Source organism: Zonotrichia leucophrys, chromosome 13 (assembly GCF_028769735.1).
Source record: "Zonotrichia leucophrys gambelii isolate GWCS_2022_RI chromosome 13, RI_Zleu_2.0, whole genome shotgun sequence".
In the NCBI taxonomy this organism is placed as follows: Eukaryota; Metazoa; Chordata; class Aves; order Passeriformes; family Passerellidae; genus Zonotrichia; species Zonotrichia leucophrys.
Window position 1 is genome coordinate 15,530,933 of NC_088183.1, and position 14,068 is coordinate 15,545,000.

The window sequence follows — 14,068 nt, forward strand, 5'->3', positions numbered from 1 at the left end:
AACATCCACCCGAGACCAATCACAGATGCACCTGTTGCATTCCACAGCAGCAGATAACCATTGTTTACACTTTGCTGCTGAAACTTCTCAGCTTCAGCAGGAAAAATCTTAACCAAAAGATTTTAATGAAAAGATGTCTGTGACAGTCGTCAATACTTTGCAGTGTAACACATGAATTGGTTGATTTTTAAAATTGTTTACTCAGCTTTGACAAAATGTTACTGTTGTATGTTCAGGAAGTAATTATAAGCAAGTTTCTAAGAAAACAAATGGTAATAAAGTATATGCATAGCACAAATGATTAAGTTCTGCTTATTTCTAGAAAGCCAAGCTAGTTTTCATGAGATTAATGAAAAGCAAAATATGTGAAATATACTGCCACTTATCTTTGATTCTACTTATGGAAACAAGTGACTTTTTTTACAGTGAGGTATGAGCATCTTACTTTCCTGCTATAAATTATTTTGTGCTGTTTTACAGGCCTTACTTTGAAAGCTAGAACTTAAATCTCTAAATTTAAAATGAGCTGTAATATATTGAACATATTACACAAAAAGACAGGTTATATTCTTTGTGAATATGAATTATTTAAATACTTGAAGATCCAATACATACTAGGATATGATAAAAAAAATATTGCATTGCATGAAGTTATCCTGGTTATATTCATCAGGAAAGTAGTTGCAGTGGGAGCAAAATGCACTGTGCAGATCTTCAGGGAATTTTCCCCCTGTGTAATAAAACTTGCTTCCAAACCAAGAATTGCTAACTTGTCATTTAGACATCACCTTTCTCTGAAATTCTGCACAGGTTCTTAAAAGTTTTTCAAAACTTTGGCTGAAAAAAATCTCTGTAGATTCAGTTTTATCTTCTTCTCTGCCTTCTCCTCAGGCAAACTCAGCTGTGCTTGTGCCATTCCTGCTGGGTGGCTTTAGGAACTGGTTAGACAGAGAATCTCCAGAGCCTGCCAAGCCCACTGCACTCCTTGGCATCAGAAGGTTTTTTGGACTGCCAGTCCTGTGTTATGTACTGAAATATGTAACTCAAGGGTGAAGGGAACACTGAGCTGCTTCCTTTGGAAGAGCTTTGTGAGGGAAGGAACAAATATGGAATAAAGCACTGAGTGGGTTTTGGTGGCTCTGGCTCTTGTTTAATGCAGCTCATGTTCAGTGTTCCAGTGCAGCCATCCTTCGAGCTGGTTTGCAGACTGATATCACCCTCAGTTTTTGATTGTTTTTCTAAATAGCATCCAGCCTTCTTCTGTCCTTAACTCATGTTCTTCAGACTTTCATCTGCTCTTGTTCTCTCTGGAGTCTCTGTAGGTGATCTCTGCTCTTCATAACTTTTTGCCCCAAATGAGTGGTGTTACTGAAGCTGTTGATGCATGGAGAGAGGAGTGTTTTTTCATCTGTCCTGCAAGCTGTGTTGTGTTTATACATCTCCATTTGTTGTCTTCCTTTTGCTTTTGGTTTGCAAGTTGAATCTGTCTTTAAATCTACCACTACTTTTCTGAAGAGCTATAACAAATTATTCCATATTTGTGCATTTGATTATTCCTGTGTGTGCAGTTGACTATTCCTGTGTATGTCTGTGTATGCATTTTTTTTTCTGACATTTTTCAACACATTCTGTGTTGAATGTGTCCTTTAAAAAAAAACCTCCTCAACTCAGAATCATTATAAAGGCTGAAATTGTGTCTTTGCTTTCAAAGAATTAGTTGGCTTTTGAGTAGCAAGAATGTTCTAACCAACCTGGCCTGACTTCCAGCTGGCTTTGTCTAAAACCAAGGAAGCAGCATGTTTTGGAAGTCTCTGGAGGGAAATCAGCAAGATTTGCTAATGAGAAAAGGATAAACTTGCACTGTGGCTGTGCTTTTGGCTATCAGCCTTCACTTAGAGCAGGAGCACCCAGTGCTGATCCTCCCCAGCAGCAGACACACAGCAAGAGATAGAACAGCTTTATTCTAGTCTTTACACAGATTAAGAGCAAAGACCTGGAGGAAATAGTGAGAGAAGTTTGCTGTGGTAGAACCTTAATTGGCTGGACTTTGCCATACTCACTGTTGGAAGCAACTCCCTCCATGGAATTCCTGCTTGTTACAGTTTCTCTGTGCACTTCCCAGTGCTCTGAAGAAGCTCAGTAGAATTTGCTCTGTGTGGTGCCACATCTTGGATTCTGTGGCCTCAGATGAACAAAATTTCCCATTTGAAGCACCAAAGCTTCAGAGACATGGAGCTGGGTGAAAATGCATCTCTTCCCTTTTGTTTTTAAAACTGCAAGAGGATGCTGCAAAAAATAAATAGATGGGATGACCTCCCCTGGGATGTTCTTGTTTGCAGTAGATGGGTGTGTTCTTTCTTCAAGTTGGGTCAATATTGGGTAAAGTTGGGTAAAATAAATTCCATATTTTCTTTCTAAAGACTGTAATATCCTGATTTTTGGTAGTTTGGTACTCCAATCCACTGTGGCATTCTTTAAGGTTTTCCTTTCAGGATCTTTTGTTATGCTGCATGTATGTAATGATGGCAGTACACTGAAAGGCTGTGGATCATTTTAGGCAGAGGAAAGGGTTTCATGAAGAGTTTCTCAAATGTTCAGTTTGAGACATGAATTTATACACTAGTCTGTGCTATACACCATTAGTGTGGTGATTGTTTTTTAAAGAAGTGTGCACTTGATCACTCTCTGAAAATACTCAGTATTTTGGCTTGCTTTGCCATACTAAATAGCATAAACTAGGGGCTAAAACTCTGTGGGTTAATGAGTTAGCTCAGTGATGTTACTGACACTCAATTTGCTCTAAGATCTTTGCTTGAAAATGTAGTAACATTTTAAAGTGTCTTTATATCCAGACAGTCACTGGGTACTGTACTGAGTCAGAGTTGCTCTGTGGTTCAGGAAGGCAATTGCAGCCCACTGGGGCTCAGTTTGCCCCTGAGTGCCACAAACTTTGAGAATGGTTCAAGTGGGCTGTTTGTCTATAAATAGCACTCCAGGGTTACTTGAGTTCTTGCCTTCCTGCATCTCTGTTGTGCAGGGGGGTCATATCCTGGTGTGATACTTTCCCTTCCTTTAGGTTGCTCAGACAGCAGAATTACTTTCTGCTTTTTACCCCTTGTCCCACTAAATAGGTGGGAGTGTCTGTAAAGTAACTTGTTTTCAAGGGCCACAAGCCCTAAAGAGGATGAGACATGAAATACTGAGCTGTGAAATCAAGAACAGGGAATTCTGTGCACCTTTCTCAACATTAATATTTTTTTTCTTTTGATATTTCTCAGGGATATGTGAGGTTTTTCTTTGCTCCCTATCCTCCCACAGTGGGCAGTGCCATTTCCATGTTCCTCCTTCCCTTGTTAGTAGCAGTCTTAGCTCTTTGACATGGATCTTTCAGATTCTTGGAGCCAGACAATTGTCACACTTGAAATGAGGAAACATTTCTCTCTGATAAGCCATGAGAGGAAGAACCAGGAAATGCCAACCATTAGCTGTGATATTTTTTCTGTAAAATAATTAAATAAATGATACATTTTTCCATATTTATGACACAAAGTAAAAATGTGTAGCTGTCTTTACAGAGGTCATAAGTCCTACTTCTGGATCATTTAGCAAGTTGCATCACTTCCATAAATGCATCCCATGCAAAACCAGGACACCACCTTTGTAGCTGTATGGGTAATTATTGTGTGCATTACAATCTTAGCTTAAAATAAATTCCCCAAGAGTGACTATGGGGTTTAAAACTACTTCATACAAGCACCCAGAAGCAATCAGATTCTTCCTTGCCATAGAGGAGTGTCTGAGCTGGTGTCCAAAGCTCAGAATTTGAGCAGAGCTGTGATTCTGGCAGGGCACTGGGTGGGTGACAGCAGCTCCCTGTGCTCAGTGCAGGGATGGACTGGAGTGCTCTGGGATGTGCTGGGATGTGCTGGGGTGCTCTGGGATGTGCTGGAGTGCTCTGGGATGTGCACTGGGATGCTCTGGAGCCTGCTGGGGTGTGCTGGGGTGAACTGGGATGTGCTGGGATGCTCTGGAGCGTGCTGGGGTGAACTGGGATGTGCTGGAGTGCTCTGGGGTGTGCACTGGGATGGGCTGGGATGCTCTGAGGTGCACTGGGATATGCTAGAGTGCACTGGGATGCTCTGGAGCCTGCTGGGATGTGCTGGGGTGCACTGGGATGTGCTGGGATGCTCTGGAGCATGCTGGGGTGGGCTGGGATGTGCTGGGGTGCAGTGGGATGCTCTGGGTATGCTGGGATGTGCTTGGGTGCTCTGGCATGCACTAGAGTGCACTGGGATGTGCTGGGGTGCAGTGGGATGCTTTGAGATGTGCTGGGGTGCTCTGAGGTGCACTGGGATGTGCTTGGGTGCTCTGGGGTGCACTAGAGTGCACTGGGATGTGTTGGGATGCTCTGGAGTATGCTGGGGTGCACTGGGGATGCTCTGGGATTATCTGGGGTGCACTGGGATGTGTACTGGGGTGCACTGGGATGTACTGGGATGCTCTGAGATGCACTGGAATGTGCTGGAGTCTGGGTGTGGTGGATGCACTGGTGCACTGAGATGTGTGGGGTGCTCTGGGGTGTGCTGGGATGTTCTGGGGTGCTCTGAGATGCACTGGAATGTGCTGGGGTGCACTGGGGTGCACCGGGATGTGTGGTGGGGTGCACTGGGATGTGCTGGGGTGCACTGGGATGTGTGCTGGGATGTACTGGGATGCTCTGAGGTGCTCTGGAGTGCGCTGGGATGCTCTAGGGTGTGCTGGGGTGCACTGGGGTGTGCTGGGATGTACTGGAATGTGCTGGGGTGCACCAGGATGTGTGATGGGATGCACTGGGATGTGCTGGGATGTGCTGGGGTGCGCTGGGATGTACTGGAATGTGCTGGGGTGCTCTGGAGTGCACTGGGATGCTCTGGGATTTTCTGGAGTGCACTGGGATGTGTGGTGGGATGCACTGGGATGCTCTGGGGTGCTCTGGGATGTGTGTGCTCGCACTGCTGGCCAGGCTGGGGGCAGGTGACTGCCCAGCTCAGGGCTGTGCTGACTGTGCTGTTTAACTGTGTCCTGTTCACAGCCACACAAAGGCAGGCCAACAATTCCAGCCGTGGCTGAGCTTTTCCCTTAGCTAATCACAGCAAGGCTGGTGAGCAGCACACAACCAGAACAGCGTTTGTTTTAGGTCTAGAAGTATAAAATGGAGTTGAATATTCTCTGGTGTGGAGGGTTTGTGGCAGGAGGAGATAACAAGGAAGGGAGGACTGGCAAGGGAAAAGGCACCGGGCACCCCAAGTAGTTTGCTGTGGTTTTGCTGCTGTGGCAAATGATTCTGGGTGTGTATTGCTGGCTTTTATCTGTGTTAAGGGTGAAAAAAAAAAATCCCTGACTTGGTCATTCAAAAAAATTTTAAACAAAGTGCTAAGCTCCTATTTTAACTGTGATATCCAGTGTAACTCCCATTTAATCCCAGCAAAGCACCAAAACAAATTCAGGTTTTTCAGAGTCACGTAGATAAACCACTGTTTAATCCCATTCTTTTCCTTTATAATTTGAATTACAGTTAGTACTGTGTTTTAAATATCTTTCTCAAATCTTCTATTTTCTTGCAATCAAAAGCAAGTAGGGAAGAAGTTCTTAGTTGCCAGTGGGTAAGAGTGCTTTTTCTATTAAAGAAATAAAAACCAAACCAGAACAAACCCCAACAATTTCGTGAAGCTGGTGGAAATAGTTATTCTCAGCCAGAACTGGCAGTTGTTTCCACTGTAACATTGCTTCTGTCCTGATTGCAGTTGTGCTTTAAAACACAAGGTAAGCCAAGAGTAGAGTTCCTCCCAGATGGTTCCCCACAGTGAGATGGATGGAAAAGCTCTTTGCTGCAGAAATACATCTGTAATCATGACACCAGGGTAATTCTTGATGCTTCCATACAAACTACATGCAATGTGTGTGGGACCAAAGTGCCTTTGTTTGAGTGATCAGCACGATTTGCTGCACATATGTGATGAGTGTGTCTGGAAGTCCTGTTCCCTCAGCAGTGTTGGGGGTTGCATCTGGGAACTTGTTGCCTTGTAGTAAGGCAAATATTTCTCTGATAGAGATTTAATAGAGAAAAAAAAAACAACTTTAAAAAGTGAAAGGTTAAATTTCTTTATAAAGATCCTGGATTAGGGAGCAAACATTTGGAACAAACATGGTGGATGAGTGACAGGAAGGTGTGTGAGGTGGGTAGGATGGTTTGGGGCTGTTCCTGCGTGGTTTTCTCTCCTCTTACCAGTTCTGGTGCTGCCTACAGAGACCTTTTGCTGGTCAGATTTATCTTGTGCTGAGAGAAAACTCCTCCTCTTTTCCCCAGTGTGAGGACAATGGGGGAAACATGGGGAGAGGAGGAGCACAAAGTCATCCTTCTGGAAGTGGCCAAGTGTTAGATTGGCACAAAAAAGCTCATGTTATTTTAGCTTTAGAAAAGTGTTCATACCTGGGAGAAAATGGATGCCTAATGAAAGCTTGGGAAAATCAAACTGACAGAAAAATTGAGAGTTCTGCTGTAGCAAAGTCTGGCATGGTCAGGATTTTAAATAAGATGAGGAGATAGTTATGTGGATAATTTTTCTGGTATTATTCTGCATTATCTGACCTCTCATATGTTAACAAATCTCTGCTAAAGGGTTTAACCAATCTTTTATTTCAGTGTTCTAAGCTAAAATATGTCTGGTATTCCATATCTGTCAAATACCTGTGTTCTTCCTTGCATTCTGAAAACAAAGGAATGGGGCGGATTGGGTTGGCAGAGAGAAATTAAATGAAATTTCAGACTATTTGGGAAGAGTGGGACTTTTCTAGAAACATCTGTAAGTCTATATAAAGCTGTTTTTCATTGCTGAATTTACTTACTGGGTTTCCAAGCTTAACTAAAAATGGAAGTTGGTGGCTGAGGTAGTGAATTCCCTGATTAGGTCACCCTTATTGGAGTGACGTGAGACTAAATTGAAATCCAAATTTATAAATTGATACTTAATGAATCTAATTTCTCAAAAGAAATGTTAATGAATATTGACTAGTTAATCAAGGATTTGTGTTTGTGTGGAATCTAAAATTAGCTTTCAGAGTGTGAGATATTTAAGCACACTAATGTAAAAAAGAGATGATCTCAAAAAGGAGCCCTTGCCATCAAAATGTTACTGAAATATCAGTAAGAACTAACTGTAGCTGCAGAAGTGCTTCCTGGCTTTTGATTTTGGAAAAGGAAAATCTCAGTGCTACAGCTGCTGTGCTGGGAAGAGGAGAGAATGTGGTGGAGATTGCTGGCTCCTGTTCCCACAAATGCATTTGAAAGAGATGGAAATGCAAGTGTAATATTAAGAGTTTGTAGTGTCAAGTAAGTGAAAAATGGGAGCTGGAATTAGGGGAAGTTTTCTCCCAAGCTGTGTGTATGTTGGAATGGCCTTTCATGGGTTTTTTTTTCAGGCATTCCCTTTCACTTGTGAATATTGTGGGTGATTTTCTATTATGTTTAAGAGAGTGGATTTGTGAAGAAGGGATATTTTGAGATAAGGACCATGAAATAGAGTCCAGGATAATAAATTTCTGCTTTTGCCAGAAAATGCTTGGCAGATGATCTGAATATGATTTTTCAGATTGCACTGAAAATGTCATTTTTGAGCATCACAGTTTGCTGTCAGGAGTATGATTTATAGCAATTGAGAACTCAGCTGCTCTTAAATCTATGGGGAACTGTGATGGTGACACATGAAATATTGTAAAATGCTAATTAATAAAATTTTAAAAAAATCCCCTCAAGCTGTAGCTCTTAATTTCATGCTAAATGAATTTTATTTAGCATGTCCAAATACTAATTGAGGAGAAGAAAAATAAAAATTGCAGCCAGTGAGTTGTGTTTGTGCCATGCACTTGGTAAGATGAGAAAACAGTTTTTTAGTGAAAATTTCTATCACCTGTATATAAAAGGATATTTTCTTGAGAGAAGTGCCCATACAGCAGGGCTGGTGGAGGTACAGTGAGTTTTCATTGCTCTGGAGCTGAGCTGAAATCAGACCATAACTGTGATTTTCAGTGGTAGTGATTCCAAAGGCGTGTGCTTGGCTTGGAATGACTGAAACCTCAGTGTAGTTTTTGTAGTGTTTTAGAAAACAAAGCTAAAATAATCCCTACCATATCAAACTGGGAATAGTAGTGTTGAAATTACCCACTGAAAAATGGAGAAGGATTCTGGATAATGCTTTCCTCCAAAAAAATAGCCCAAAATCCCAAATGGCATTGCTCAAGCTGTACTCTCACATTTTCCTTACAAGTAGACTTTCCTTGTAATTCTAATGTTCTTTAGCTGAGTTTTTAGTTTTTTGAATTAGTTTTTTTTAACAACACTTCATATGAAAGTTTTTAAAGCATATGAATTTTAGAAGATGAGTGCACTAGAATGAATTATTAGTATTTTTTAATTTCTTTACCTGAAGAGCACTACTCAATATGTGGCTTTTGCCTCGAGGACTTTAGCCTGAGCAATCAGCATACAATAAGCTACATGTAAATATTAAAATATATTCAAAAAATTGTAAATATATTTATGTCCCTCATTCTGATGCTGCAAATTAGGTATCTTAATGCAGTGAAACTTGCAAATGACTGTACCTTTAGGTTTGCTTTGCTTTGGACTGCTCTTCACAAGCAAATGGGGGATGCTTTTCTTTGGTTTACTGGCTCTGGAACTGATCTAATATGAAATTTGTGTTTGGGAAGATGTCTAGATATCATCAGAGAGGAGCCAAGTGCACATTTTTGTTATTCACACAGGCAGTGTGTGTGTTCAGTTCTGCTTGCTGCCTTCTTGTAGCAGCTGGGTGCTGTGCTGGAGTTGAGACTGTGCTGGTGGGGTCACTGCTTGTTGGCACCAGGCTTTGGGCAGTCTAGAACTTCTCAATTCCTCTGAATTGAGGAGTAAAGAACCTAAACCTCAGTAAAGAACCTAAACCAAAGCTCTTCCCCCCTCTCCTTCCTGGAACCCTCTTTACCTTGTTTGAGAGGCTGCTTGTACACCAGGCTGATTAGAGCAGATTGCTGACATACTGGTAAAAAGATAAGAGACACATTTCTGGGCCATGATTCTCATTTTGTACTTCTTTGGACCTTTTAAAGCTGTCCACATTTCCATCATAATGTGTCTTTGGGCTGTGTAAGCCCTTAAGGACTCCCAGTTGATTGTGTACAAACTGAAGCTGACTTTGGGATGAACATGAAATTGGACATGTTACAGGTGAATGTCCTCCAGTGTGTGTTAGAGCATGCAGAGTGCTGGAACTGAGAAGGGAAGCACACAATCTCCACTGACTCTGCTGGGCTTTGTGAGCATTATTGGACATGATCTCTTGGGTATGTTGATGTTTTTGGAGCAGTCTCCTTTGTTGTTCAAAGTGTATGTTGACACCAGCTGTGTCCTATGAGAGACTTAACTGTTTTCCAAAGGCACAAACCTCTTGGTGTTTCTTTTTTTTTTTTTTCTTTTTGAGGCAATATCTGTATCTCTGACTAATTCAATTCAGGTCACACTGAGAAGTCACCAGCTCATTTCAGGTTACCTCAGAACTTGGTAGTTCCAAGGTGGGAATACCCCGATGAGTGTGAGAGTCAACAAGGAAATGGGAGTGTTGGATGTAGGAGCGTAGGTGTGTATCTGATGAGCAAACTTTTCCCTTGAAAGGTGAGTTCCTTGTGCTAATACGCCTTTGTAATCAACTCCAGGCTAATTTCAATAGTTCAGTCATATGGCATTGAGGTGTGGAACATCTGGGCCCGAGTTCAGTCATTGACTTTTCCATTGTTGGGTAGTGCTGCTGGCCTTGTTCCTGTGGGGCTTGTGAACAGCTGGCACGTGGCTCCAGCAGCAGGTGCTCAGATAGAGCTGCCCACCACAGAAAATGTGAAGATGTGCCTGGCATTTCTCATCTGAAGATGTGCAGGCTTTGCCCTGCAGAGGGTAAAGCAGGAACATCACAGCACAAGTGAAAGTCTCTCCACTTTCTATTCTTCCAGTTATGAATTGTTCAGGAATATCCTTAAATAGTGACTTTCAGGGCCTCTGTTCTTAGGCTGTTAGAAGGCACAGGCTTTGCAGTGCTTCTGTCCAAGCTATTTTTGAGTTCACCTTTTTGGTCTTTGCATGGCAGCTTGTGTTGGATGAAGGCACTTCCTTTTGGCTTGCTTAAGAACATACTCTTCATCATTTTAGTGTTAAGCTGCAACCTTGCATTAGAAGCATCACCCTCTCCATACAATTAATGACTGTGGACTGTTCTCAATAAAAAACAACAGGTCCCACATTCTCTTTTCATTTAAACCTGCAACAGAAATCACTCCATGACAGGATGGAAAGGATGGCCTGTGTGTAATATTCCAGGAAGTACAGAATGTCAGACCTTCAGATCAGTAACATGTTAGAGACTGTAATAATGTGAGAAATTGTGGTCACTCTTGTGCAAGTGTGTAGAATGGTCCTGAGGATGCTTTCAGTATTTGTTGGATGGGAGGAAGCAAGAAGAATTTTGGCCAAGATCCTGCACGTAAATCAGACTGCTGGAGTCCCTGTGTGTGTGAGAGTGACACAAGAACAAGTGGTTTGGGCACAAAGTGAAGTAAATTAGAGATTAAAAGACACATGAAGCATTCCAGCACTGAGATTCTGGCATAGTCATCCTAAATCATAGCAAAATAAAAACTTCAGATTGTTATTATATACTAAATTATTGAGTATAATGTGCAAAAGGGAGGTGAATGAATGTGTGTCTGCAGTGGTAATTCTTGTAGTCTGTCTCCCTTTGACTCCAGCCAGCCAAACAATTGTCAGCTCTGATGCTTTCTCTGGTTCTTGATTAGTTTTAGCAATATAAAAATTTGAAATTAAGAGCTGGGGATGGCACCTGGGTTGAGTTCTAGCTGGTGAGGTAAATAAAAGGCACCTTCCACTTACCCTCTGAAAGGCCTTGATGTGGTTATTGCTCATTTTTTGGAACAAAGTCTAAAACAGGAGTGAGCTATAAGTGTGCTTTGAGTCGTCCAGGAGACCACCAGCTAAAATCCATGAAAACAGATTCTTGGGAATAGGAGTAGTGGGTCAAGTTTGTCTGTCTGAACCAGGCACAGAAGATCTGGAGGTGTTTAAAAAAAGACTGGATGTGGCACTTGGTGCCATGGTTTAGATGAGGAGCTGGAGTATGGGTTGGACCCAATGATCTTTAAGGTCTCTTCCAACCCAGTGATTCTGTGAATTCTATGAATTTGTGGTGTGACTTCTGTCTTCAGAAATCCCAGGTATGAATGCCACAACAAATTTTTAAAAAGTCTAGGTCCTGCTTGTCCAGGCAACCTGTCAGTTCTACTGCCTTGGTGGGCTGAAATGATGGAGATATTCAGTGTAGTTGCAGATAGCCAGGTCATGTGGGGTTGTGGGTTGTGTGGGGTTTTGATGGTGGTGGTTTGGTAGTTCTTTGGGTTGGTTTCTTTTGGCTGGACTTTGTATTTTCCACTTCTTTTGTCAACAGCAGAGCTGTTAACAGCTCCTTCAATTAGAGCTTTTTAAAGTGGAGGGAAGCTGCAGTTTTGTTGCTCCTTGTAAGCTAAATCTGTGCATTTTTAGCCTTTGCTCAGGGGTCCTGTGGGTTTCTCTCGAGTACTTTTCCATGTTGTTTACCACAGTGTTCAGCTCTGGTTGCAGCAGTCCCAGATGAGGCCTCAGTGCTGAGTTGTGAAGACTCAATTCTTTGTGTTTCCTTCAGCAGTGCTTTATGTACACTGCAATGCAGCGAGAGCCAGCAGTGCCACCAGAAATAGCTCGTGTAAACATCTCAGCAGTTACTCTGGGAGCCACTGGGGAAGCAGAGCTGTGGAAAAACTGCCACTTTCTTGGTGTATTTGGTACTAAATGGATGTCCTGACCCAGTTTTGCAGTCACTGTCCCACCTGCAAAGATGACAGGACTTCAACCCCTTCACACCACCAGCAAATCCAGTTCACATGGATACATCAGGCATGAGCTGTGGCATTTGAGGCTCGTTTATTAACTTTGCTATATTTACCAACAATGGCCACAGGGGTGGTGGCCTCAACAGTTTGGAGGTGGAAGGGGTCATGTGGCCAGTGGCCTCCAAGAGTCCATGGCTCCTCATTTTTGTGCTCTGATTGCTCTGGACTAGCCAGGCTTCCAACCCAGACAGTTGGATGTGTGATTTCTGATTTCATTGCAGAGTGGGCAATCAGTTATGAATTGGTTTTTGTGGCCCCTTGACAATGCTGAAGGGATCCAGATGTGAGATGAACCTCCATTGCTCATTTCCATCAGCTGCACCCCAGGGGAGGTGTCTGTCTGTCTGTCTGTCTCAATGGCAGGAGAGGGATTCTCCATCATGTTCAGTGCTGCCAGCCAGCACTTGCAGCTGTGCAGGAAAAGGTCACAGTGTGCCTGGTGTGTGCTGGCATAAAGAGATTTAGGGTGGAGAGATTTGGTAAGTATTGATTCTGACATTATTGAGAAGCAAATTGGATGTTCTCAAACTGTGGAAATACGTTGTCTGAAGACAATTCAAACTTAAAATACGATTTATTCTGTAATAATTCCAAGCTGGGTTGTGGGAAATCAAACATTTACATTTACATTGTGGTGTAAATCAAGCCTGCAGAGAGATGCACATACCAAATAGCAAATCTTCTGAGGGATAAGGTGCCTTATTTCCAGAGGTTTCTATCTAATTTGACCCTTTTTAACAGCTAAGGGATTGAAGAGTTACTGATTCATGACTGGTGAACGTGGCTGATCTATAAAGCAATAACCATTTGTTTTTTGTAGCACATGAAATTGATTGGTTTATGTTTGGGTTTTTTTGTGGGTGGCCGGGAGGTGCCTGTGCTGTTTGTGTATTTGTACCTGAAGATACAAGCCCTGCCCACACAGCAGGGTTTGTTTCCACATGTTAAACTATGAGGAGTAAAACCTGTGTGAAGTAAAACTTGAGCAAAGAAACTTATAAAAAAAGAAACTGTTAAGAAGGTTCCTTGAATCTAAGCATTTCTGCTGTGTTATGTCTGTGAAGGAGAGGCATCAATTTCAAGTATACTTAGAATAATTTAAATTTCATTTCCTAACTTTTGTTCATGTAGCTAGAGCAGGGCCATTCAGAGTGGTAAAAATTTAAACTAATAGTGGTGAAATTTAAACTAATAAACATTTCAGTTTTTCCTACTCTTAAAAATAATATATATTAGAACTCAGTCTGCTTTGCTTTGGGTGGGAAAGGGATAATAAGTGTTTTAAGTTGAAAAATTCTTCACATTCAGAAAATATTAAATCATATCTGTTTCCCAAAGTTCTGGTTTTGGGCTTCAATGCCTGGATTTATCCTTAATACCCCAATATGATGGTTTTTGAGCTTCTTTTAAGTTCTTCAGAGGTATGACTTGAGACTTCAGGACAAGTAACAAAGCTGCCAATTGAAAGATGTAGGGTTTTTACTGCTATATTATAGTTAATTAAATATTCAGGTCTTGGGCAAGTGTTAGCAGATAGTTTAGTTGTAAGTAGCTAATTATCTGGCATGTTTGCAAATGATTTTTAACTACTAGTGCATGTGGCTGAACTCTAAAGTAGTGTCTTTGCATTTCTTTTGTGTGACTCTCATACTAACCCGACTGATGCCCGCTGGTGCACGGAAGGAATTGGTAAATTGTCCACTGCCGATGGCAAAGCCTTCGCAGATCCCGAGGTTCTCCGGAGACTGACGTCGTCCGTCAGCTGCGCGCTGGACGAGGCGGCCGCCGCGCTGACGCGCATGAGGGCCGAGAACAACCACAACAACGGACAGGTGGACAAGTACGTGCTGGGCACCCTGCTTTGGCAGCTGAATCCATCATTGTGCATACTGACTGCCCCTGGTTCACCAGCTGGGGGGTTTTATTTCAAATTCACTTAATTGTATGTACTGAGTACCCCTGGTTCTCCAACTATGGGATTTTATTTCAAATCCAGTTCATTGTACATACTGACCGCCCCTGGTTCTACAGCTGTGGGGTTTTA

At 42.2% G+C, this 14,068-nt stretch overlaps 1 protein-coding gene across 11 annotated transcripts in view; it reads left to right on the forward strand.

Moving 5' to 3' along the window:
• The window catches only part of ANKHD1 (ankyrin repeat and KH domain containing 1), a 102,401-nt gene that overhangs the window by 24,088 nt on the left and 64,245 nt on the right, over positions 1-14,068 (forward strand). For all 11 annotated transcript variants that reach the window (XM_064725355.1, XM_064725356.1, XM_064725360.1 and 8 more), the window contains exon 3: positions 13,708-13,864. In XM_064725355.1, coding sequence (XP_064581425.1) covers positions 13,708-13,864 — 157 coding nt within the window. The remainder of the gene's footprint in view (positions 1-13,707; positions 13,865-14,068) is intronic.